Genomic DNA, 25,964 nt, shown 5'->3' with positions numbered 1-25,964 from the left:
ACTCACTCTCTCGCTCTCTCTCTCTCTCTCTCTCTCTCTCTCTCTTTCTCTCACTCTCTCTCTCTCTCTCTCCGTTTCTCTCACTCTCTCTCTCTCTGTTTCTCTCTCTCTCTCTCTCTGTTTCTCTCTTTCTTTCTTTCTCAGTTTCTTTCTTTCTGTGTCTGTCCGCTGGGTTTTGTTGTCAGGACTTCCCCTCACGCTGTACAAACAGTTCCAGTGAGAAGCCAACCACTACTTCCTCCTCATCGTGGTGATGTAGGTCAAACTCTAGGTTTCAACTCTCAGTTTTTAGCCAATATTTGAAATTGGTGAATTTAATTATCTGTATGTATGGTGATATAGAATCGTAATATTTTTATATTTTTGGTTGTTTTAGACTAAAGTGTGAGCAGGTCTTATTAATGTTCAATCCATATTTGTGATTCAATGAAGTGTGTGTGTGTGTGTGTGTGTGTGTGTGTGTGTGTGTTTCCAGTATATCTCTGCCATCTCATCAATAAAATGTATTATAAAGCCCTTTTTACATCAGCCGTTGTCACTAAGTGCTGTACAGAAACCCAGCCTAAAACCCCAAACAGCAAGCAATGCAGGTGTAGAAGCACGGTGGCTAGGAAAAATTCCCTAGAAAGGCCAAAACCTAAGAAGAAACCTAGAGAGGAGCCAGGCTCTGAGGGGGTGGCCAGTCCTCTTCTGGCTGTGCCGGGTGGAGATTATAACAGAACATGGCCAAGATGTTCAAACGTTCATAGATGACCAGCAGGGTCAAATAATAATAATCACAGCGGTTTTATATATATATATATATATCTATGTATCGATCTATCTGTCTATTTCTCCTCTCTCCATGTTAAGGTTTTCTTCCTCTGAAGAGGAGGTGTAGCAGGGATCGGACCAAAATGCAGCGTGGTCTTATCTGCCTTATCAGCCTTATCTGGTGCAAACAAACACAGAGACAGGAACAATCACCCACGAAACACTCAAAGAATATGGCTGCCTAAATATGGTTCCCAATCAGAGACAACGATAAACACCTGCCTCTGATTGAGAACCACTCTAGGCAACCATAGACTTACCTGGACAACTCTACTATACCACAATCCCATAACCTACAAAAACCCCAAAGACAAAACACACCACATAAATAACCCATGTCACACCCTGGCCTGACCAAAATAATAAAGAAAACACAAAATACTAAGACCAGGGCGTGACACTCCATCAGGCCAGGAGACGCAGTGACTCTCAGATGAATAACTCTGTGATGTCCTCATCTCCCAGAGGTGAGTACAAAGAGGCCAACTCTGTTTCTCAGGGCAAAAACCTCATTTGAGACACCCATGTGTACTGTAAAACCCTCAAACTTCTGTGTAAATCAATATCAGTTCCTTTGTCCTTCTGTCTCTCTCCACTCCAGTCTCAGTTTCAGCCCATCCCAGTGGAAGGATGAATGTGTGGGAGATGTGTTGTGGCTTCACGAAGACCAGATCATCCCGGTGAGTTTCTATGCCTATGCTGATGCTTCAGCTTACTCAGCACCCCCTGCAGGTTTCTGAACAGTCACAGATTGTGTAAAGTAATGTTCATTCAAAACCTGTGTCTCTCTTGCGATCTGGTCTCCTGTCCCTGACTCTTGTTCCCCTTTCTTCCCCTCTGCCTTTGATCCTCTCTATTCCCGCTTCTCTCTTTGTATCTCTTGTACAGGCGGATCTGCTTCTCCTATGCAGCTCCGAGCCTCACAGCCTGTGCTACTTGGAGACAGCTGACAGTAATGGAAAGGTCCAGGATCATCTGTGTTCTAACAATGCACTTGGCTTTTATTCTGAGATTGATATGATTGTTATGAGAGCGCGGCTCCCCAGTAGTATGTGTCTTCCTCTTACACATATTATATCCATATTATAATTCTTCTATTATGCAGTCACTGCAGTGTTGTTTTTGCAAAGGGACCAACGTGAAGTAGCTTCCGGCCCTGGCTTCCACCCACACAGAGATGACCACTGACCCAACAGAGCAGAACCCTGGCCTCCACCCACACAGAGATGACCACTGACCCAACAGAGCAGAACCCTGGCCTCCACCCACACAGAGATGACCACTGACCCAACAGAGCAGAACCCTGGCCTCCACCCACACAGAGATGACCACTGACCCAACAAAGCAGACCCTGGCCTCCACCCACACAGAGATGACCACTGACCCAACAGAGCAGAACCCTGGCCGCCACCCACACAGAGATGAACACTGACCCAACAAAGCAGACCCTGGCCTCCACCCACACAGAGATGATCACTGACCCAACAGAGCAGATCCTGGCCGCCACCCACACAGAGATGACCACTGACCCAACAGAGCAGACCCTGGCCGCCACCCACACAGAGATGACCGCTGACCCAACAGAGCAGACCCTGGCCGCCACCCACACAGAGATGACCACTGACCTAACAGAGCAGACCCTGGCCTCCACCCACACAGAGATGACCACTGACACAACAGAACAGACCCTGGCCTCCACCCACACAGAGATGACCACTGACCCAACAGAGCAGACCCTGGCCGCCACCCACACAGAGATGACCACTGACCCAACAGAGCAGACCCTGGCCTCCACCCACACAGAGATGACCACTGACCCAACAGAGCAGACCCTGGCCTCCACCCACACAGAGATGACCACTGACCCAACAGAGCAGACCCTGGCCTCCACCCACACAGAGATGACCACTGACCCAACAGAACAGACCCTGGCCTCCACCCACACAGAGATGACCACTGACCCAACAGAGCAGACCCTGGCCTCCACCCACACAGAGATGACCACTGACCCAACAGAGCAGAACCCTGGCTGCCACCCACACAGAGATGACCACTGACCCAACAGAGCAGAAGCCTGGCCTCCACCCACACAGAGATGACCACTGACCCAACAGAGCAGAACCCTGGCCGCCATCCACACAGAGATGACCACTGACCCAACAGAGCAGATCCTGGCCGCCACCCACACAGAGATGACCACTGACTCAACAGAGCAGACCCTGGCCGCTTCCCACACAGAGATGACCACTGACCCAACAAAGCAGACCCTGGCCTCCACCCACACAGAGATGATCACTGACCCAACAGAGCAGATCCTGGCCGCCACCCACACAGAGATGACCACTGACCCAACAGAGCAGACCCTGGCCGCCACCCACACAGAGATGACCGCTGACCAAACAGAGCAGACCCTGGCCGCCACCCACACAGAGATGACCACTGACCCAACAGAGCAGACCCTGGCCTCCACCCACACAAAGATGACCACTGACCCAACAGAGCAGACCCTGGCCTCCACCCACACAGAGATGACCACTGACCCAACAGAGCAGACCCTGGCCTCCACCCACACAGAGATGACCACTGACCCAACAGAGCAGACCCTGGCCTCCACCCACACAGAGATGACCACTGACCCAACAGAACAGACCCTGGCCTCCACCCACACAGAGATGGCCACTGACCCAACAGAGCAGACCCTGGCCTCCACCCACACAGAGATGACCACTGACCCAACAGAGCAGACCCTGGCCGCTACCCACACAGAGATGACCACTGACCCAACAGAGCAGACCCTGGCCTCCACCCACACAGAGATGACCACTGACCCAACAGAGCAGATCCTGGCCTCCACCCACACAGAGATGACCACTGACTCAACAGAGCAGACCCTGGCCTCCACCCACACAGAGATGACCACTGACCCAACAGAGCAGACCCTGGCCGCTACCCACACAGAGATGACCACTGACCCAACAAAGCAGACCCTGGCCTCCACTCACACAGAGATGATCACTGACCCAACAGAGCAGATCCTGGCCGCCACCCACACAGAGATGACCACTGACCCAACAGAGCAGACCCTGGCCGCCACCCACACAGAGATGACCGCTGACCCAACAGAGCAGACCTTGGCCGCCACCCACACAGAGATGACCACTGACCCAACAGAGAAGACCCTGGCCTCCACCCACACAGAGATGACCACTGACACAACAGAACAGACCCTGGCCTCCACCCACACAGAGATGACCACTGACCCAACAGAGCAGACCCTGGCCGCCACCCACACAAAGATGACCACTGACCCAACAGAGCAGACCCTGGCCTCCACCCACACAGAGATGACCACTGACCCAACAGAGCAGACCCTGGCCTCCACCCACACAGAGATGACCACTGACCCAACAGAGCAGACCCTGGCCTCCACCCACACAGAGATGACCACTGACCCAACAGAACAGACCCTGGCCTCCACCCACACAGAGATGGCCACTGACCCAACAGAGCAGACCCTGGCCTCCACCCACACAGAGATGACCACTGACCCAACAGAGCAGACCCTGGCCGCTACCCACACAGAGATGACCACTGACCCAACAGAGCAGACCCTTGCCTCCACCCACACAGAGATACCACTGACCCAACAGAGCAGACCCTGGCCTCCACCCACACAGAGATGACCACTGACCCAACATAGCAGACCCTGGCCGCCACCCACACAGAGATGACCACTGACCCAACAGAGCAGACCCTGGCCGCCACCCACACAGAGATGACCACTGACCCAACAGAGCAGACCCTGGTCTCCACCCACACAGAGATGACCACTGACCCAACAGAGCAGAACCCTGGCCTCCACCCACACAGAGATGACCACTGACCCAACAGAGCAAACCCTGGCCGCCACCCACACAGAGATGACCACTGACCCAACAGAGCAGACCCTGGCCGCCACCCACACAGAGATGACCACTGACCCAACAGAGCAGAACCCTGGCCGCCACCCACACAGAGATGACCACTGACCCAACAGAGCAGAACCCTGGCCGCCACCAACACAGAGATGACCACTGACCCAACAGAGCAGACCCTGGCCTCCACCCACACAGAGATGACCACTGACCCAACAGAGCAGACCCTGGCCTCCACCCACACAGAGATGACCACTGACCCAACAGAGCAGACCCTGGCCTCCACCCACACAGAGATGACCACTGACTCAACAGAGCAGACCCTGGCCTCCACCCACACAGAGATGACCACTGACCCAACAGAGCAGACCCTGGCCTCCACCCACACAGAGATGACCACTGACTCAACAGAGCAGACCCTGGCCTCCACCCACACAGAGATGACCACTGACCCAACAGAGCAGAGCCCTGGCCGCCACCCACACAGAGATGACCACTGACCCAACAGAGCAGAACCCTGGCCGCCACCCACACAGAGATGACCACTGACCCAACAGAGCAGAACCCTGGCCGCCACCCACACAGAGATGACCACTGACTCAACAGAGCAGAACCCTGGCCTCCACCCACACAGAGATGACCACTGACCCAACAGAGCAGACTCTGGCCGCCACCCACACAGAGATGACCACTGACCCAACAGAGCAGAACCCTGGCCGCCACCCACACAGAGATGACCACTGACCCAACAGAGCAGAACCCTGGCCGCCACCAACACAGAGATGACCACTGACCCAACAGAGCAGACCCTGGCCTCCACCCACACAGAGATGACCACTGACCCAACAGAGCAGACCCTGGCCTCCACCCACACAGAGATGACCACTGACCCAACAGAGCAGACCCTGGCCTCCACCCACACAGAGATGACCACTGACTCAACAGAGCAGACCCTGGCCTCCACCCACACAGAGATGACCACTGACCCAACAGAGCAGACCCTGGCCTCCACCCACACAGAGATGACCACTGACTCAACAGAGCAGACCCTGGCCTCCACCCACACAGAGATGACCACTGACCCAACAGAGCAGAGCCCTGGCCGCCACCCACACAGAGATGACCACTGACCCAACAGAGCAGACCCCTGGCCGCCACCCACACAGAGATGACCACTGACCCAACAGAGCAGAACCCTGGCCGCCACCCACACAGAGATGACCACTGACTCAACAGAGCAGAACCCTGGCCTCCACCCACACAGAGATGACCACTGACCCAACAGTGCAGAACCCTGGCCTCCACCCACACAGAGATGACCACTGACCCAACAGAGCAGACCCTGGCCTACACCCACACAGAGATGACCACTGACCCAACAGAACAGTCCCTGGCCTCCACCCACACAGAGATGACCACTGACCCAACAGAGCAGACCCTGGCCTCCACCCACACAGAGATGACCACTGACTCAACAGAGCAGAACCCTGGCCTCCACCCACACAGAGATGACCACTGACCCAACAGAGCAGAACCCTGGCCTCCACCCACACAGAGATGACCACTGACTCAACAGAGCAGACCCTGGCCTCCACCCAAACAGAGATGACCACTGACCCAACAGAGCAGACCCTGGCCTCCACCCACACAGAGATGACCACTGACCCAACAGAGATGACCACTGACCCAACAGAGCAGAACCCTGGCCTCCACCCACACAGAGATGACCACTGACTCAACAGAGCAGAACCCTGGCCTCCACCCACACAGAGATGACCACTGACCCAACAGAGATGACCACTGACCCAACAGAGATGACCACTGACCCAACAGAGATGACCACTGACCCAACAGAGATGACCCTGGCCTCCACCCACACAGAGATGACCACTGACCCAACAGAGCAGAACCCTGGCCTCCACCCACACAGAGATGACCACTGACCCAACAGAGCAGAACCCTGGCCGCCACCCACACAGAGATGACCACTGACCCAACAGAGCAGACCCTGGCCGCCACCCACACAGAGATGACCACTGACCCAACAGAGCAGACCCTGGCCTCCACCCACACAGAGATGACCACTGACCCAACAGAGATGACCACTGACCCAACAGAGCAGAACCCTGGCTGCCACCCACACAGAGATGACCACTGACTCAACAGAGCAGAACCCTGGCCTCCACCCACACAGAGATGACCACTGACCCAACAGAGATGACCACTGACCCAACAGAGCAGACCCTGGCCTCCACCCACACAGAGATGACCACTGACACAACAGAGCAGAACCCTGGCCTCCACCCACACAGAGATGACCACTGACCCAACAGAGCAGAACCCTGGCCTCCACCCACACAGAGATGACCACTGACCCAACAGAGCAGAACCCTGGCCTCCACCCACACAGAGATGACCACTGACCCAACAGAGCAGAACCCTGGCCTCCACCCACACAGAGATGACCACTGACCCAACAGAGCAGAACCCTGGCCTCCACCCACACAGAGATGACCACCCACCCTGGCCTCCACCCACACAGAGATGACCACTGACCCAACAGAGCAGAACCCTGGCCTCCACCCACACAGAGATGACCACTGACCCAACAGAGCAGACCCTGGCCGCCACCCACACAGAGATGACCACTGACCCAACAGAGCAGAACCCTGGCCGCCACCCACACAGAGATGACCACTGACCCAACAGAGCAGAACCCTGGCCGCCACCCACACAGAGATGACCACTGACCCAACAGAGCAGAACCCTGGCCGCCACCCACACAGAGATGACCACTGACCCAACAGAGCAGACTCTGGCCGCCACCCACACAGAGATGACCACTGACCCAACAGAGCAGAACCCTGGCCGCCACCCACACAGAGATGACCACTGACCCAACAGAGCAGAACCCTGGCCGCCACCAACACAGAGATGACCACTGACCCAACAGAGCAGACCCTGGCCTCCACCCACACAGAGATGACCACTGACCCAACAGAGCAGACCCTGGCCTCCACCCACACAGAGATGACCACTGACCCAACAGAGCAGACCCTGGCCTCCACCCACACAGAGATGACCACTGACTCAACAGAGCAGACCCTGGCCTCCACCCACACAGAGATGACCACTGACCCAACAGAGCAGACCCTGGCCTCCACCCACACAGAGATGACCACTGACTCAACAGAGCAGACCCTGGCCTCCACCCACACAGAGATGACCACTGACCCAACAGAGCAGAGCCCTGGCCGCCACCCACACAGAGATGACCACTGACCCAACAGAGCAGACCCCTGGCCGCCACCCACACAGAGATGACCACTGACCCAACAGAGCAGAACCCTGGCCGCCACCCACACAGAGATGACCACTGACTCAACAGAGCAGAACCCTGGCCTCCACCCACACAGAGATGACCACTGACCCAACAGAGCAGAACCCTGGCCTCCACCCACACAGAGATGACCACTGACCCAACAGAGCAGAACCCTGGCCTCCACCCACACAGAGATGACCACTGACCCAACAGAGCAGACCCCCTACACCCACACAGAGGCCTCCACCCACACAGAGATGACCACTGACCCAACAGAGCCGACCCTGGCCTCCACCCACACAGAGATGACCACTGACTCAACAGAGCAGAACCCTGGCCTCCACCCACACAGAGATGACCACTGACCCAACAGAGCAGAACCCTGGCCTCCACCCACACAGAGATGACCACTGACTCAACAGAGCAGACCCTGGCCTCCACCCAAACAGAGATGACCACTGACCCAACAGAGCAGACCCTGGCCTCCACCCACACAGAGATGACCACTGACCCAACAGAGATGACCACTGACCCAACAGAGCAGAACCCTGGCCTCCACCCACACAGAGATGACCACTGACTCAACAGAGCAGAACCCTGGCCTCCACCCACACAGAGATGACCACTGACCCAACAGAGATGACCACTGACCCAACAGAGATGACCACTGACCCAACAGAGATGACCACTGACCCAACAGAGATGACCCTGGCCTCCACCCAGACAGAGATGACCACTGACCCAACAGAGCAGAACCCTGGCCTCCACCCACACAGAGATGACCACTGACCCAACAGAGCAGAACCCTGGCCGCCACCCACACAGAGATGACCACTGACCCAACAGAGCAGACCCTGGCCGCCACCCACACAGAGATGACCACTGACCCAACAGAGCAGACCCTGGCCTCCACCCACACAGAGATGACCACTGACCCAACAGAGATGACCACTGACCCAACAGAGCAGAACCCTGGCTGCCACCCACACAGAGATGACCACTGACTCAACAGAGCAGAACCCTGGCCTCCACCCACACAGAGATGACCACTGACCCAACAGAGATGACCACTGACCCAACAGAGCAGACCCTGGCCTCCACCCACACAGAGATGACCACTGACACAACAGAGCAGAACCCTGGCCTCCACCCACACAGAGATGACCACTGACCCAACAGAGCAGAACCCTGGCCTCCACCCACACAGAGATGACCACTGACCCAACAGAGCAGAACCCTGGCCTCCACCCACACAGAGATGACCACTGACCCAACAGAGCAGAACCCTGGCCTCCACCCACACAGAGATGACCACTGACTCAACAGAGCAGAAGCCTGGCCGCCACCCACACAGAGATGACCACTGACCCAACAGAGCAGACCCTGGCCTCCACCCACACAGAGATGACCACTGACCCAACAGAGCAGAACCCTGGCCTCCACCCACACAGAGATGACCACTGACCCAACAGAGCAGAACCCTGGCCTCCACCCACACAGAGATGACCACTGACCCAACAGAGAAGAACCCTGGACTCCACCCACACAGAGATGACCACTGACCCAACAGAGCAGAACCCTGGCCTCCACCCACACAGAGATGACCACTGACCCAACAGAGCAGAACCCTGGCCTCCACCCACACAGAGATGACCACTGACCCAACAGAGCAGACCCTGGCCTCCACCCACACAGAGATGACCACTGACTCAACAGAGCAGAACCCTGGCCTCCACCCACACAGAGATGACCACTGACTCAACAGAGCAGACCCTGGCCTCCACCCACACAGAGATGACCACTGACCCAACAGAGCAGAACCCTGGCCTCCACCCACACAGAGATGACCACTGACCCAACAGAGATGACCACTGACCCAACAGAGATGACCACTGACTCAACAGAGCAGACCCTGGCCTCCACCCACACAGAGATGACCACTGACCCAACAGAGCAGAACCCTGGCCTCCACCCACACAGAGATGACCACTGACTCAACAGAGCAGACCCTGTCCACCACCCATACAGAGATGACCACTGACCCAACAGAGATGACCACTGACCCAACAGAGATGATCACTGACCCAACAGAGCAGACCCTGTCCACCACCCACACAGAGATGACCACTGACCCAACAGAGCAGAACCCTGGCCTCCACCCACACAGAGATGACCACTGACCCAACAGAGCAGAACCCTGGCCTCCACCCACACAGAGATGACCACTGACCCAACAGAGCAGAACCCTGGCCTCCACCCACACAGAGATGACCACTGACCCAACAGAGCAGAACCCTGGCTGCCACCCACACAGAGATGACCACTGACCCAACAGAGCAGAACCCTGGCCTCCACCCACACAGAGATGACCACTGACCCAACAGAGCAGAACCCTGGCCGCCACCCACACAGAGATGACCACTGACCCAACAGAGCAGACCCTGGCCGCCACCCACACAGAGATGACCACTGGCCCAACAGAGCAGACCCTGGCCTCCACCCACACAGAGATGACCACTGACCCAACAGAGATGACCACTGACCCAACAGAGCAGAACCCTGGCTGCCACCCACACAGAGATGACCACTGACACAACAGAGCAGAACCCTGGCCTCCACCCACACAGAGATGACCACTGACCCAACAGAGCAGAACCCTGGCCTCCACCCACACAGAGATGACCACTGACCCAACAGAGCAGAACCCTGGCCTCCACCCACACAGAGATGACCACTGACCCAACAGAGCAGAACCCTGGCCTCCACCCACACAGAGATGACCACTGACTCAACAGAGCAGAACCCTGGCCGCCACCCACACAGAGATGACCACTGACCCAACAGAGCAGACCCTGGCCTCCACCCACACAGAGATGACCACTGACCCAACAGAGCAGAACCCTGGCCTCCACCCACACAGAGATGACCACTGACCCAACAGAGCAGAACCCTGGCCTCCACCCACACAGAGATGACCACTGACCCAACAGAGCAGAACCCTGGCCTCCACCCACACAGAGATGACCACTGACCCAACAGACCAGAACCCTGGCCTCCACCCACACAGAGATGACCACTGACCCAACAGAGCAGAACCCTGGCCTCCACCCACACAGAGATGACCACTGACCCAACAGAGCAGACCCTGGCCTCCACCCACACAGAGATGACCACTGACTCAACAGAGCAGAACCCTGGCCTCCACCCACACAGAGATGACCACTGACTCAACAGAGCAGACCCTGGCCGCCACCCACACAGAGATGACCACTGACCCAACAGAGCAGAACCCTGGCCTCCACCCACACAGAGATGACCACTGACCCAACAGAGATGACCACTGACCCAACAGAGCAGAACCCTGGCCTCCACCCACACAGAGATGACCACTGACCCAACAGAGATGACCACTGACCCAACAGAGCAGAACCCTGGCCTCCACCCACACAGAGATGACCACTGACCCAACAGAGATGACCACTGACCCAACAGAGTAGACCCTGGCCGCCACCCACACAGAGATGACCACTGACCCAACAGAGCAGACCCTGGCCTCCACCCACACAGAGATGACCACTGACTCAACAGAGCAGACCCTGTCCACCACCCACACAGAGATGACCACTGACCCAACAGAGATGACCACTGACCCAACAGAGATGACCACTGACCCAACAGAGCAGAACCCTGGCCTCCACCCACACAGAGATGACCACTGACCCAACAGAGCAGAACCCTGGCCTCCACCCACACAGAGATGACCACTGACCCAACAGAGCAGAACCCTGGCCTCCACCCACACAGAGATGACCACTGACCCAACAGAGCAGAACCCTGGCCTCCACCCACACAGAGATGACCACTGACCCAACAGAGATGACCACTGACCCAACAGAGATGACCACTGACCCAACAGAGATGACCACTGACCCAACAGAGATGACCACTGACCCAACAGAGCAGACCCTGGCCTCCACCCACACAGAGATGACCACTGACACAACAGAGCAGAACCCTGGCCTCCACCCACACAGAGATGACCACTGACACAACAGAGCAGAACCCTGGCCTCCACCCACACAGAGATGACCACTGACCCAACAGAGATGACCACTGACCCAACAGAGCAGACCCTGGCCGCCACCCACACAGAGATGACCACTGACCCAACAGAGCAGACCCTGGCCTCCACCCACACAGAGATGACCACTGACTCAACAGAGCAGACCCTGTCCACCACCCACACAGAGATGACCACTGACCCAACAGAGATGACCACTGACCCAACAGAGATGATCACTGACCCAACAGAGCAGACCCTGTCCACCACCCACACAGAGATGACCACTGACCCAACAGAGCAGAACCCTGGCCTCCACCCACACAGAGATGACCACTGACCCAACAGAGCAGAACCCTGGCCTCCACCCACACAGAGATGACCACTGACCCAACAGAGCAGAACCCTGGCCTCCACCCACACAGAGATGACCACTGACCCAACAGAGCAGAACCCTGGCTGCCACCCACACAGAGATGACCACTGACCCAACAGAGCAGAACCCTGGCCTCCACCCACACAGAGATGACCACTGACCCAACAGAGCAGAACCCTGGCCGCCACCCACACAGAGATGACCACTGACCCAACAGAGCAGACCCTGGCCACCACCCACACAGAGATGACCACTGACCCAACAGAGCAGACCCTGGCCTCCACCCACACAGAGATGACCACTGACCCAACAGAGATGACTACTGACCCAACAGAGCAGAACCCTGGCTGCCACCCACACAGAGATGACCACTGACACAACAGAGCAGAACCCTGGCCTCCACCCACACAGAGATGACCACTGACCCAACAGAGCAGAACCCTGGCCTCCACCCACACAGAGATGACCACTGACCCAACAGAGCAGAACCCTGGCCTCCACCCACACAGAGATGACCACTGACCCAACAGAGCAGAACCCTGGCCTCCACCCACACAGAGATGACCACTGACTCAACAGAGCAGAACCCTGGCCGCCACCCACACAGAGATGACCACTGACCCAACAGAGCAGACCCTGGCCTCCACCCACACAGAGATGACCACTGACCCAACAGAGCAGAATCCTGGCCTCCACCCACACAGAGATGACCACTGACCCAACAGAGATGACCACTGACCCAACAGAGCAGAACCCTGGCCTCCACCCACACAGAGATGACCACTGACCCAACAGAGATGACCACTGACCCAACAGAGCAGAACCCTGGCCTCCACCCACACAGAGATGACCACTGACCCAACAGAGATGACCACTGACCCAACAGAGCAGACCCTGGCCGCCACCCACACAGAGATGACCACTGACCCAACAGAGCAGACCCTGGCCTCCACCCACACAGAGATGACCACTGACTCAACAGAGCAGACCCTGTCCACCACCCACACAGAGATGACCACTGACCCAACAGAGATGACCACTGACCCAGCAGAGATGACCACTGACCCAACAGAGCAGAACCCTGGCCTCCACCCACACAGAGATGACCACTGACCCAACAGAGCAGAACCCTGGCCTCCACCCACACAGAGATGACCACTGACCCAACAGAGCAGAACCCTGGCCTCCACCCACACAGAGATGACCACTGACCCAACAGAGCAGAACCCTGGCCTCCACCCACACAGAGATGACCACTGACCCAACAGAGCAGAACCCTGGCCTCCACCCACACAGAGATGACCACTGACCCAACAGAGATGACCACTGACCCAACAGAGATGACCACTGACCCAACAGAGATGACCACTGACCCAACAGAGATGACCACTGACCCAACAGAGATGACCACTGACCCAACAGAGCAGACCCTGGCCTCCACCCACACAGAGATGACCACTGACCCAACAGAGCAGAACCCTGGCCTCCACCCACACAGAGATGACCACTGACCCAACAGAGCAGACCCTGGCCTCCACCCACACAGAGATGACCACTGACACAACAGAGCAGAACCCTGGCCTCCACCCACACAGAGATGACCACTGACACAACAGAGCAGAACCCTGGCCTCCACCCACACAGAGATGACCACTGACCCAACAGAGATGACCACTGACCCAACAGAGCAGAACCCTGGCCTCCACCCACACAGAGATGACCACTGACCCAACAGAGATGACCACTGACCCAACAGAGCAGAACCCTGGCCTCCACCCACACAGAGATGACCACTGACCCAACAGAGATGACCACTGACCCAACAGAGCAGAACCCTGGCCTCCACCCACACAGAGATGACCACTGACCCAACAGAGATGACCACTGACCCAACAGAGCAGACCCTGGCCTCCACCCACACAGAGATGACCACTGACCCAACAGAGATGACCACTGACCCAACAGAGCAGAACCCTGGCCTCCACCCACACAGAGATGACCACTGACCCAACAGAGATGACCACTGACCCAACAGAGCAGAACCCTGGCCTCCACCCACACAGAGATGACCACTGACCCAACAGAGATGACCACTGACCCAACAGAGCAGACCCTGGTTCAAATGGTTCAAATGCAAAGTGTATTGAAAATATGGTGAGCTCCTAATAACTATATGTCAGTGTCAGGTTAGAAATGTAAACAGCCCTTTCTTTCACTCTACCCCTGCATCATTTTCTTCCTGCCCCTCTCTCTCCCTCCCTTTCACTCTCTCCCTCCTTCCCTCTCTTATTCACTCCCCACCCCTATCTCTCCCCCTCTCTCTCCGTCTCTCAGGCATTGTGTTGTGTCATCCGCACACCATCCGAGGAGAGCTCCACTAGAGGGGAGAGCACCACCCTCTGGACGGTGAACACATCCTGCGGAGCGGAACAGTCCTTTGCAATGCAGACACAACCTATGGCATGTTCATATACACCGGTACTCAGCACACATACATAGGCCCTGCTCCAATACTTTAAAATGGATCCTCTTTTCCTCCTCTAACTGATCAATTATAAGGACTATGAAATAGAACATTTAAAGTTGAAATGAGACATACCTTTCAGAGGGTGATGACTCATCGAGTGGTCTTCTACCTTGTCTGATAGATACCCTATACGTATACGCAATGTTTCTTATTATATAGCTAAATAATTATTCAGACATTTTATCTCTGTGTAATACCCCTTTTTAATGGAGAGGCACGTGGAAAAATGTTATAAAACAAATACACTTCAATGCTAAGAAAAGTTTATCAGATTATTCACGAAATCCCTATAAAGAAAGCTTTTTCATTCTTCTTCTTATCACATTCATCACTTGTCAATAGACATTAGTCCTTGCATAGAATCACATGCGTTAAATGATATTTACATGTAACACTAGATAAGTTGGGTTAAAACTTCTTATGGCTGCAATCCCGTTAAAGGGATGATATGACAACAGCCAATGAAAGTGCAGGGCTCAAAATTCAAAACAACAGAAATCTCATTATTAAAATTCCTCAAACATACATGTATTTTATACCGTTTTAAATGTAATCTTGTGGTTAATCCCACCACAGTGTCCGATTTCAAATAGACTTTACAGCCCCTCAGGCTCAGACAGTAAGATCCTGTGTAATGTTGGCCGGCATAGAGTCAAGATGACTCAGATTGAGAAGGTGTTGAGTGATAGGACCTGAACTAGGTCATCATTGTGTTGAGTGATAGGACCTGAACGAGGTCATCATTGTGTTGAGTGATAGGACCTGAACGAGGTCATCATTGTGGTGAGTGATAGGACCTGAACGAGGTCATCGTTGTGGTGAGTGATAGGACCTGAACGATGTCATCGTTGTGGTGAGTGATAGGACCTGAACGAGGTCATCGTTGTGGTGAGTGATAGGACCTGAACGAGGTCATCGTTGTGGTGAGTGATAGGACCTGAACGAGGTCATCGTTGTGGTGAGTGATAGGACCTGAACGAGATCATCGTTGTGGTGAGTGATAGGACCTGAACGAGGTCATCTTTGTGGTGAGTGATAGGACCTGAACGAGGTCATCGTTGTGGTGAGTGATAGGACCTGAGCGAGGTCATCTTTGTGGTGAGTGATAGGACCTGAACGAGGTCATCATTGTGGTGAGTGATAGAGACCTGAACGAGGTCATCATTGTGGTGAGTTATAGGACCTGAACGAGGTCATCATTGTGGTGAGTGATAGGACCTGAACGAGGTCATCATTGTGGTGAGTGATAGGACCTGAACGAGGTCGTCATTGTGGTGAGTGATATACAGTGCCTTGCGAAAGTATTCGGCCCCCTTGAACTTTGCGACCTTTTGCCACATTTCAGGCTTCAAACATAAAGATATAAAACTGTATTTTTTTTTGAAGAATCAACAACAAGTGGGACACAATCATGAAGTGGAACGACATTTATTGGATATTTCAAACTTTTTTAACAAATCAAAAACTGAAAAATTGGGCGTGGAAAATTATTCAGCCCCTTTACTTTCAGTGCAGCAAACTCTCTCCAGAAGTTCAGTGAGGATCTCTGAATGATCCAATGTTGACCTAAATGACTAATGATGATAAATACAATCCACCTGTGTGTAATCAAGTCTCCGTATAAATGCACCTGCACTGTGATAGTCTCAGAGGTCTGTTAAAAGCGCAGAGAGCATCATGAAGAACAAGGAACACACCAGGCAGGTCCGAGATACTGTTGTGAAGAAGTTTAAAGCCGGATTTGGATACAAAAAGATTTCCCAAGCTTTAAACATCCCAAGGAGCACTGTGCAAGCGATAATATTGAAATGGAAGGAGTATCAGACCACTGCAAATCTACCAAGACCTGGCCGTCCCTCTAAACTTTCAGCTCATACAAGGAGAAGACTGATCAGAGATGCAGCCAAGAGGCCCATGATCACTCTGGATGAACTGCAGAGATCTACAGCTGAGGTGGGAGACTCTGTCCATAGGACAACAATCAGTAGTATATTGCACAAATCTGGCCTTTATGGAAGAGTGGCAAGAAGAAAGCCATTTCTTAAAGATATCCATAAAAAGTGTCGTTTAAAGTTTGCCACAAGCCACCTGGGAGACACACCAAACATGTGGAAGAAGGTGCTCTGGTCAGATGAAACCAAAATTGAACTTTTTGGCAACAATGCAAAACGTTATGTTTGGCGTAAAAGCAACACAGCTCATCACCCTGAACACACCATCCCCACTGTCAAACATGGTGGTGGCAGCATCATGGTTTGGGCCTGCTTTTCTTCAGCAGGGACAGGGAAGATGGTTAAAATTGATGGGAAGATGGATGGAGCCAAATACAGGACCATTCTGGAAGAAAACCTGATGGAGTCAGCAAAAGACCTGAGACTGGGACGGAGATTTGTCTTCCAACAAGACAATGATCCAAAACATAAAGCAAAATCTACAATGGAATGGTTCAAAAATAAACATATCCAGGTGTTAGAATGGCCAAGTCAAAGTCCAGACCTGAATCCAATCGAGAATCTGTGGAAAGAACTGAAAACTGCTGTTCACAAATGCTCTCCATCCAACCTCACTGAGCTCGAGCTGTTTTGCAAGGAGGAATGGGAAAAAATGTCAGTCTCTCGATGTGCAAAACTGATAGAGACATACCCCAAGCGACTTACAGCTGTAATCGCAGCAAAAGGTGGCGCTACAAAGTATTAACTTAAGGGGGCTGAATAATTTTGCAAGCCCAATTTTTCAGTTTTTGATTTGTTAAACAAGTTTGAAATATCCAATAAATGTCGTTCCACTTCATGATTGTGTCCCACTTGTTGTTGATTCTTCACAAAAAAATACAGTTTTATATCTTTATGTTTGAAGCCTGAAATGTGGCAAAAGGTCGCAAAGTTCAAGGGGGCCGAATACTTTCGCAAGGCACTGTAGGCCTGAACGAGGTCGTCATTGTGTTGAGTGATAGGACCTGAACGAGGTCGTCATTGTGGTGAGTGATATAGGCCTGAACGAGGTCGTCATTGTGTTGAGTGATAGGGCCTGAACGAGGTCGTCGTTGTGGTGAGTGATAGGACCTGAACGAGGTCGTCGTTGTGGTGAGTGATAGGACCTGAACGAGGTCATCGTTGTGGTGAGTGATAGGACCTGAACGAGGTCATCATTGTGGTGAGTGATAGGACCTGAACGAGGTCATCGTTGTGGTGAGTGATAGGACCTGAACGAGGTCATCATTGTGGTGAGTGATAGCGGCCTGAACGAGGTCGTCATTGTGGTGAGTGATAGGACCTGAACGACGTCGTTGTTGTGGTGAGTGATAGGACCTGAACGAGGTCATCGTTGTGGTGAGTGATAGAGACCTGAACGAGGTCATCGTTGTGGTGAGTGATAGAGACCTGAACGAGGTCATCATTGTGTTGAGTGATAGGACCTGAACGAGGTCATCATTGTGGTGAGTGATAGGACCTGAATGAGGTCGTCATTGTTGTGAGTGATATAGGCCTGAACGAGGTCGTCATTGTGTTGAGTGATAGGACCTGAACGAGGTCGTCGTTGTGGTGAGTAATAGGACCTGAACGCGGTCGTCGTTGTGGTGAGTGATAGGACCTGAACGAGGTCATCGTTGTGGTGAGTGATAGGACCTGAACGAGGTCATTGTTGTGGTGAGTGATAGGACCTGAACGAGGTCATCGTTGTGGTGAGTGATAGGACCTGAACGAGGTCATCTTTGTGGTGAGTGATAGGACCTGAACGAGGTCATCATTGTGGTGAGTGATAGAGACCTGAACGAGGTCATCATTGTGGTGAGTGATAGAGACCTGAACGAGGTCATCATTGTGGTGAGTGATAGGACACGAACGAGGTCGTCATTGTGGTGAGTGATAGGACCTGAACGAGGTCATCGTTGTGGTGAGTGATAGGACCTGAACGAGGTCATCATTGTGGTGAGTGATAGCGGCCTGAACGAGGTCGTCATTGTGGTGAGTGATAGGACCTGAACGACGTCGTTGTTGTGGTGAGTGATAGGACCTGAACGAGGTCATCGTTGTGGTGAGTGATAGAGACCTGAACGAGGTCATCGTTGTGGTGAGTGATAGAGACCTGAACGAGGTCATCATTGTGTTGAGTGATAGGACCTGAACGAGGTCATCATTGTGGTGAGTGATAGGACCTGAATGAGGTCGTCATTGTTGTGAGTGATATAGGCCTGAACGAGGTCGTCATTGTGTTGAGTGATAGGACCTGAACGAGGTCGTCGTTGTGGTGAGTAATAGGACCTGAACGCGGTCGTCGTTGTGGTGAGTGATAGGACCTGAACGAGGTCATCGTTGTGGTGAGTGATAGGACCTGAACGAGGTCATTGTTGTGGTGAGTGATAGGACCTGAACGAGGTCATCGTTGTGGTGAGTGATAGGACCTGAACGAGGTCATCTTTGTGGTGAGTGATAGGACCTGAACGAGGTCATCATTGTGGTGAGTGATAGAGACCTGAACGAGGTCATCATTGTGGTGAGTGATAGAGACCTGAACGAGGTCATCATTGTGGTGAGTGATAGGACACGAACGAGGTCGTCATTGTGGTGAGTGATAGGACCCGAACGAGGTCATCATTGTGTTGAGTGATAGGACCCGAACGAGGTCATCATTGTGGTGAGTGATAGGACCTGAACGAGGTCATCATTTTGGTGAGTGATAGGACCTGAACGAGGTCAACATTGTGGTGAGTGATAGGACCTGAACGAGGTCATCGTTGTGGTGAGTGATAGGACCTGAACGAGGTCATCGTTGTGGTGAGTGATAGGACCTGAACGAGGTCATCGTTGTGGTGAGTGATAGGACCTGAACGAGGTCATCATTGTGTTGAGTGATAGGACCTGAACGAGGTCATCATTGTGGTGAGTGATAGGACCTGAACGAGGTCGTCATTGTGGTGAGTGATATAGGCCTGAACGAGGTCGTCATTGTGTTGAGTGATAGGACCTGAACGAGGTCGTCGTTGTGGTGAGTGATAGGACCTGAACGAGGTCGTTGTTGTGGTGAGTGATAGGACCTGAACGAGGTCGTCGTTGTGGTGAGTGATAGGACCTGAACGAGGTCGTCGTTGTGGTGAGTGATAGGACCTGAACGAGGTCGTCGTTGTGGTGAGTGATAGGACCTGAACGAGGTCGTCGTTGTGGTGAGTGATAGGACCTGAACGAGGTCGTCGTTGTGGTGAGTGATAGAGGCCTGAACGAGGTCATCGTTGTGGTGAGTGATAGGACCTGAACGAGGTCGTCGTTGTGGTGAGTGATAGGACCTGAACGAGGTCGTCATTGTGGTGAGTCATAGGACCTGACCAAAGTCATCGTTGTGGTGAGTGATAGGACCTGAACGAGGTCATCATTGTGGTGAGTGATAGGACCTGAGCGAGGTCATCATTGTGGTGAGTGATAGGACCTGAGCGAGGTCATCATTGTGGTGAGTGATAGGACCTGAGCGAGGTCATCATTGTGGTGAGTGATAGGACCTGAGTGAGGTCATCATTGTGGTGAGTGATAGAGACCTGGAGAGGATGATGAAGTAAAGCAGTGTGAGAGTTATGGAGATAGATGGTTTTATCTTCTGAGTTATATGCATCTCTTGTCTTGACTCATTTTATTATGATGAATTATTCAACTTTAACATGTGGTTTATTAGTGTATTAAAGGTGTTTTTGTGTAACAGTGTGTGTTTAACTGCATGTATGTCTGTGATCTCAGATAGTGCTGCTCCTGCTGCTGGTGGCTCTACTGCTGGCTGTGGGGTTGGGGGGGTTTGAGGGGCACGTATCATCCCAAATAGAGGTGCGGTCTGCGGGGGGCAACTCGCCCGTCTACATAGTCTTCCTCGCCTACTAGAGCTTGACATTTCAATGGAATCGACTCCTCCAATCCTATATTACTGTGTACATATACTTCATCTGAAATGTCTCTGTCTGTTACACATCCAGTACTATCTAGTATGGATGACCTGGGAGCAGTCTGCCTCTGTCTGTCATACTATCTAGTACGGATGGCCTATGACCTGGGAGCAGTCTGCCTCTGTCTGTATGTGTTAGATTTGGTTTCACCACTACTAGGGTCTGAAGTACCTTGTGTTATTGTGCAGAGGGTTCTCAGTTTGGTCCCTGGTTTGGAAAGACAGTGACTGAACTCACTTTTGTTTGCATCTGACCAATGACCCAGACCTACATATGTTGAGTGTCAGACTCAGTTTGAGTTACAGGCTGACTGGAAGTTCTGGGCACTGTATGACAAATCAGGGCACCCTTAAATATTCAAATAGACACGCCTATAAGTGCTAAATATTTAATGGTGGTCCAGCCCTCTAGAGTCAAGGTGTGGTCTGAAATGTGGCTGGAATCACACTCCCCATCTGCCCACTGTCTACTACTACTCTTTGTCTGGTATTAGAATAGACTGCCCTCTATCCCCACTCTATCTGCAAATGTCTTCATTTCTCTTTCTTGCTTTTTTCAGGAGATGCGTCAATCAGTGCAAAGGAATCACAGGTAATGATCCAGGTTCAGATGTTCCATATTATTGTAGAGAAAAACATACTATATACGTTATACGGTTCAGTTCAGTATTATTTGCACATAGTCAAATCCGTCAGGAAGGGCTCCCGAGTGGCGCAGCAGTCTAAGGCACTGCATCTCAGTGCAAGAGGTGTCACTACAGTCCCTGGTTCCATTCCAGGCTGTATCACAACCGGCTGTGATTGGGAGTCCAATAGGGCGGCGCACAATTGGCCAAGAAATGTGAAGGCAAACAAGTAAAAATTGTGTAGTTAGTTTTACTAGGTAAATCATTTTCCATTCAGTCAAACAAAATTGTACTAAACCCTCTCAAGAAGTAGGAAACTGCATGTCATCCTGATACAGAAATACAGTTCTGTTTATGGTGTTTGTTCCAGGGGCCCCGGTGTACCAGGCTGCGTCCCCAGACGAAGAGGCCCTGGTATGGGCAGGCAGGGAACTGGGCCTCAAACGCCACTACCAGCTCCCTCACCCTGCTCGACTTCACCAGACATGTCTGTACTGGGTGAGACTGACGTTACCATTTGACCATGCTAGAAGGATGAATATATAACCCTGAGCTTACCCCTAACAAATATACACTAATTATGTACTTTCTCAAAAGATCTGACAGAATTGCCTCTTTGGCCTTTCTAGCATGGCTATCTAGTGACTACCTGAGTGAGACTGGATGCATCTGCCCCACAGCTCCCATATCCTGGCACCTTTCCCTTTCTCTCCCTTTATCTCTCTATCCCCCAGTCTCTGGTCTTGATGTATTCTCCTGACATGTGTAGATCTGCTCTATCCTCTGATGTATGTTGTTGTGTGTGCAGTGCGGGAGCCAGAGGGAGGGCTGAAGTTATACTGTAAAGGTGCTGACATAGTGATCTTGGAGAGACTACAAAAAGACTGTCCATATCTGGAGACCACTGAGAAAGCTTTAGATGTAAGACACAAACGTGCACGCACACACACACACACACACACACACAGACACGCGCACACACACACACACACTACATAGAGTAAGCAGAACAAACAGATCTCATGCAACATCTCGTCAGGTATATTCCTGCCCTCTTCTAGCTGTTGCCCTGTCCTGTCTGAGAACCATGAACATGCTGAACATGCTGAACATACTGAACATACTGAACACACTGAACACATACTGAACATACTGAACATACTGCCTTGACAACCCGTAACCATGAGGACATGCTGGATCAGCTGTCTGACGACATGGAGAGAGATGTAAAGGAATCCTCATAATCAGGGCACTGCGTTACAGTATGTTCATACGATGGGATTTGATGAGAATCACTATGCTCCAACGGATGATGCCAGTCAAGGAAACTCATGAAAGCTTTACATAAATGTAATGTGATCCACTATCAGAGTGATAAACTCTCTGTATATCCTGGTTCCTGTTGTGCAACTGCTGGAGGTGACTGCTACAGAGGACTGGCTGCAGGACGGGGTCCCTGAGACCATCTCCTTGCTCAGACAGGCTGGACTCCAAGTCTGGGTGCTGACCGGGGACAAGAAAGGTAGGCACCACACCATACTGAGTGGAGAAAACTCTCAATGTTCTGTTCTTCTCAGTCATCAATCCCTCTGTCTGTCTCTCTGTCACTGTCTCTCTCTTTCTCTCTGAAGAGACAGCGGTGAACATATGATACTCCTGCAGACTTCTGGAACCTGATACCAGACTATTAGAAGGGGAGGAACTGAGGTCATATGCACACACACACGCACGCACACACACACACACACACTATACTTTTCCAATATACTGTATCTATTAGTGTGTTTCCTGCCGCGGGCAGTCTTCTCCTGATCCAGAGAGGACTTTCTCCAAGGGCAAAGAGACATAACTATGGCGTGTGGACAGAAAGATGGCTGGAGAGAAATCAGCATTGGTCCTCACCGGCCCTGAACTGGTAAACATATGGATAAGGACTAATAGAGCTTGTCTTAAGACAACAAGACTGAATATCTTATAGCTTAGTGATGATCTGTATCGTTTCTTTGCTCCGAGTCTAGTAAACACTATCTTTATCTGAAGGCTGACTTCTCTTGTTGTTTCTTCTCAAGAAAGCATCACACAAAAGGCAGTGTCATGTTGATAGTGTTCAGGCAGAGTTTGACTACAGGCCAGAGGTTCATGTCCCTGGCAGGGCTGTGCCAGTCAGTGCTGTGTTGTCGTGTCACTCCGGGCCAGAAGGCTGATGTGGTCATGCTCATTGGGAAACACACCACCTCCATCACTATGGCGATAAGCGATGATGCCAACAATGTGAACCTGATCAACGGTGAGTGTGATGGACAGAGAGGTTGGCAGTGAAATTATGTCTGTTCAAAGCCAGGTTGTATTTAACATGTTTTCTCTCCCTCTCTCCCCCTCTCCCCCTTCTCCTTCCTCTACCGGCTCATATAGGGGTAGGTTTGGCTGGTGTAGAGGGGGGTCAGGCAGGGCAGAATGCTGACTATGCCCTGCCCTAGTTCAGCTTCCTATAGAGACTCCTATTGGTCCACAGAAGCTGGTCGTACCGCAGCATCGCTGTCTTCCTGCGCTACTTCCTGTACAAATCAAATAAAACTTTATTTGTCACCTGCGCCGAATACAACCGTGAAATGCGTACTCATAAGCCCTTAACCAACAGTGCAGTTCAAGAAAGAGTTTAGAAAATATTGACCAAATAAAACATTTTTGTTTTGTTTTTATTAAAAATGTAAATAACAATAACGAGGCTATATACAGAGGCTACCGGTACCGAGTCAATGCGCTGGGGTACAGGTTGTAGAGGTAATGTAGGTAGAGGCTTTGCTCTGGTACACATCTGGTTCAGCTTCTTCAATGGCTTCAGTGTCCAGGTTAGATGGTCCAACTGGTCACATTGGTTTTGCCTCATAAATGGAAATGCTACCTTTTTTAACAGACCCCGCCTTTTTCTGGAGCTGTTTTCTTCCAGTCTCTGTATGAGAATTGGTTCATCATCCTGTACAACGTCTTCTACACTGACATGCCAGTAGAATGCCTGGGCTTTTTTCAGCAGGTAAGAGAAAAGAGAAAGGCCTGCCCCTAGGGTAGGGCCCTAGGAGCCCAGAGTTTATTTTACTCCATGTGGCCATGGAAACACTCCTGACCCTTACCATACTGTTGTTGATCTCCTCCCTGCTACAGGAGATGAGGGCAGTCTGAGCTCCATAAGGTTGGCCAGTGACAGGATCTGTCCAACCCCTGGCTGCTGACTGCCACCCTGTTCTATGCCCTCTACACCTCCCTGGTCCTCTTCTTCATGCCCCTGGGGGTTTTCTAGAACTCTGCTCTGGACTACCAGACCATGGCCGTTACCGTCACCTTAGCATCAGTGTTGTCTGCCACCCTGTTCTATGCCCTCTACACCTCCCTGGTCCTCTTCTTCATGCCCCTGGGGTTTTTCTAGAACTCTGCTCTGGACTACCAGACCATGGCCGTTACCGTCACCTTAGCATCAGTGTTCTCTGCCCTCTACACCTCCCTGGTCCTCTTCTTCATGCCCCTGGAGGTTTTCTAGAACTCTGCTCTGGACTACCAGACCATGGCCATTACCGTCGCCTTAGCATCAGTGTTCTCTGCCCTCTACACCTCCCTGGTCCTCTTCTTCATGCCCCTGGAGGTTTTCTAGAACTCTGCTCTGGACTACCAGACCATGGCCGTTACCGTCACCTTAGCATCAGTGTTCTCTGCCACCCTGTTATATGCCCTCTACACCTCCCTGGTCCTCTTCTTCATTCCCCTGGGGGTTTTCTAGAACTCTGCTCTGGACTACCAGACCATGGCCGTTACCGTCACCTTAGCATCAGTGTTCTCTGCCCTCTACACCTCCCTGGTCCTCTTCTTCATTCCCCTGGGGGTTTTCTAGAACTCTGCTCTGGACTACCAGACCATGGCCGTTACCGTCACCTTAGCATCAGTGTTCTCTGCCCTCTACACCTCCCTGGTCCTCTTCTTCATGCCCCTGGAGGTTTTCTAGAACTCTGCTCTGGACTACCAGACCATGGCCGTTACCGTCACCTTAGCATCAGTGTTCTCTGCCCTCTACACCTCCCTGGTCCTCTTCTTCATGCCCCTGGAGGTTTTCTAGAACTCTGCTCTGGACTACCAGATCATGGCCGTTACCGTCACCTTAGCATCAGTGTTCTCTGCCCTCTACACCTCCCTGGTCCTCTTCTTCATGCCCCTGGAGGTTTTCTAGAACTCTGCTCTGGACTACCAGACCATGGCCGTTACCGTCACCTTAGCATCAGTGTTCTCTGCCCTCTACACCTCCCTGGTCCTCTTCTTCCTGCCCCTGGAGGTTTTCTAGAACTCTGCTCTGGACTACCAGACCATGGCCGTTACCGTCACCTTAGCATCAGTGTTCTCTGCCCTCTACACCTCCCTGGT

The 25,964-nt window shown here is 52.5% G+C and overlaps 1 protein-coding gene across 1 annotated transcript; it reads left to right on the top strand.

The window, feature by feature from the left end:
* Nucleotides 1-749: 749 nt before the first annotated feature.
* Nucleotides 750-24,981, top strand: LOC139409734 (ATPase phospholipid transporting 8B3). The gene is given in 22 exon segments (XM_071155124.1): nt 750-761; nt 1,223-1,253; nt 1,256-1,280; nt 1,421-1,493; nt 1,702-1,792; nt 2,350-2,413; nt 14,812-14,963; nt 15,623-15,687; nt 16,263-16,286; nt 20,736-20,855; nt 21,931-22,051; nt 22,369-22,481; nt 22,730-22,790; nt 22,969-23,082; nt 23,192-23,274; nt 23,362-23,475; nt 23,672-23,691; nt 23,693-23,845; nt 23,959-24,164; nt 24,357-24,409; nt 24,508-24,622; nt 24,728-24,981. Coding segments are annotated over 22 exon segments (2,064 nt in total).
* The last annotated feature ends 983 nt before the right edge of the window (nt 24,982-25,964 follow it).

This window comes from Oncorhynchus clarkii, chromosome 5 (genome assembly GCF_045791955.1).
Source record: "Oncorhynchus clarkii lewisi isolate Uvic-CL-2024 chromosome 5, UVic_Ocla_1.0, whole genome shotgun sequence".
Classification (NCBI taxonomy): domain Eukaryota; kingdom Metazoa; phylum Chordata; class Actinopteri; order Salmoniformes; family Salmonidae; genus Oncorhynchus; species Oncorhynchus clarkii.
This window is presented reverse-complemented; position numbering and strand designations above follow the sequence as displayed.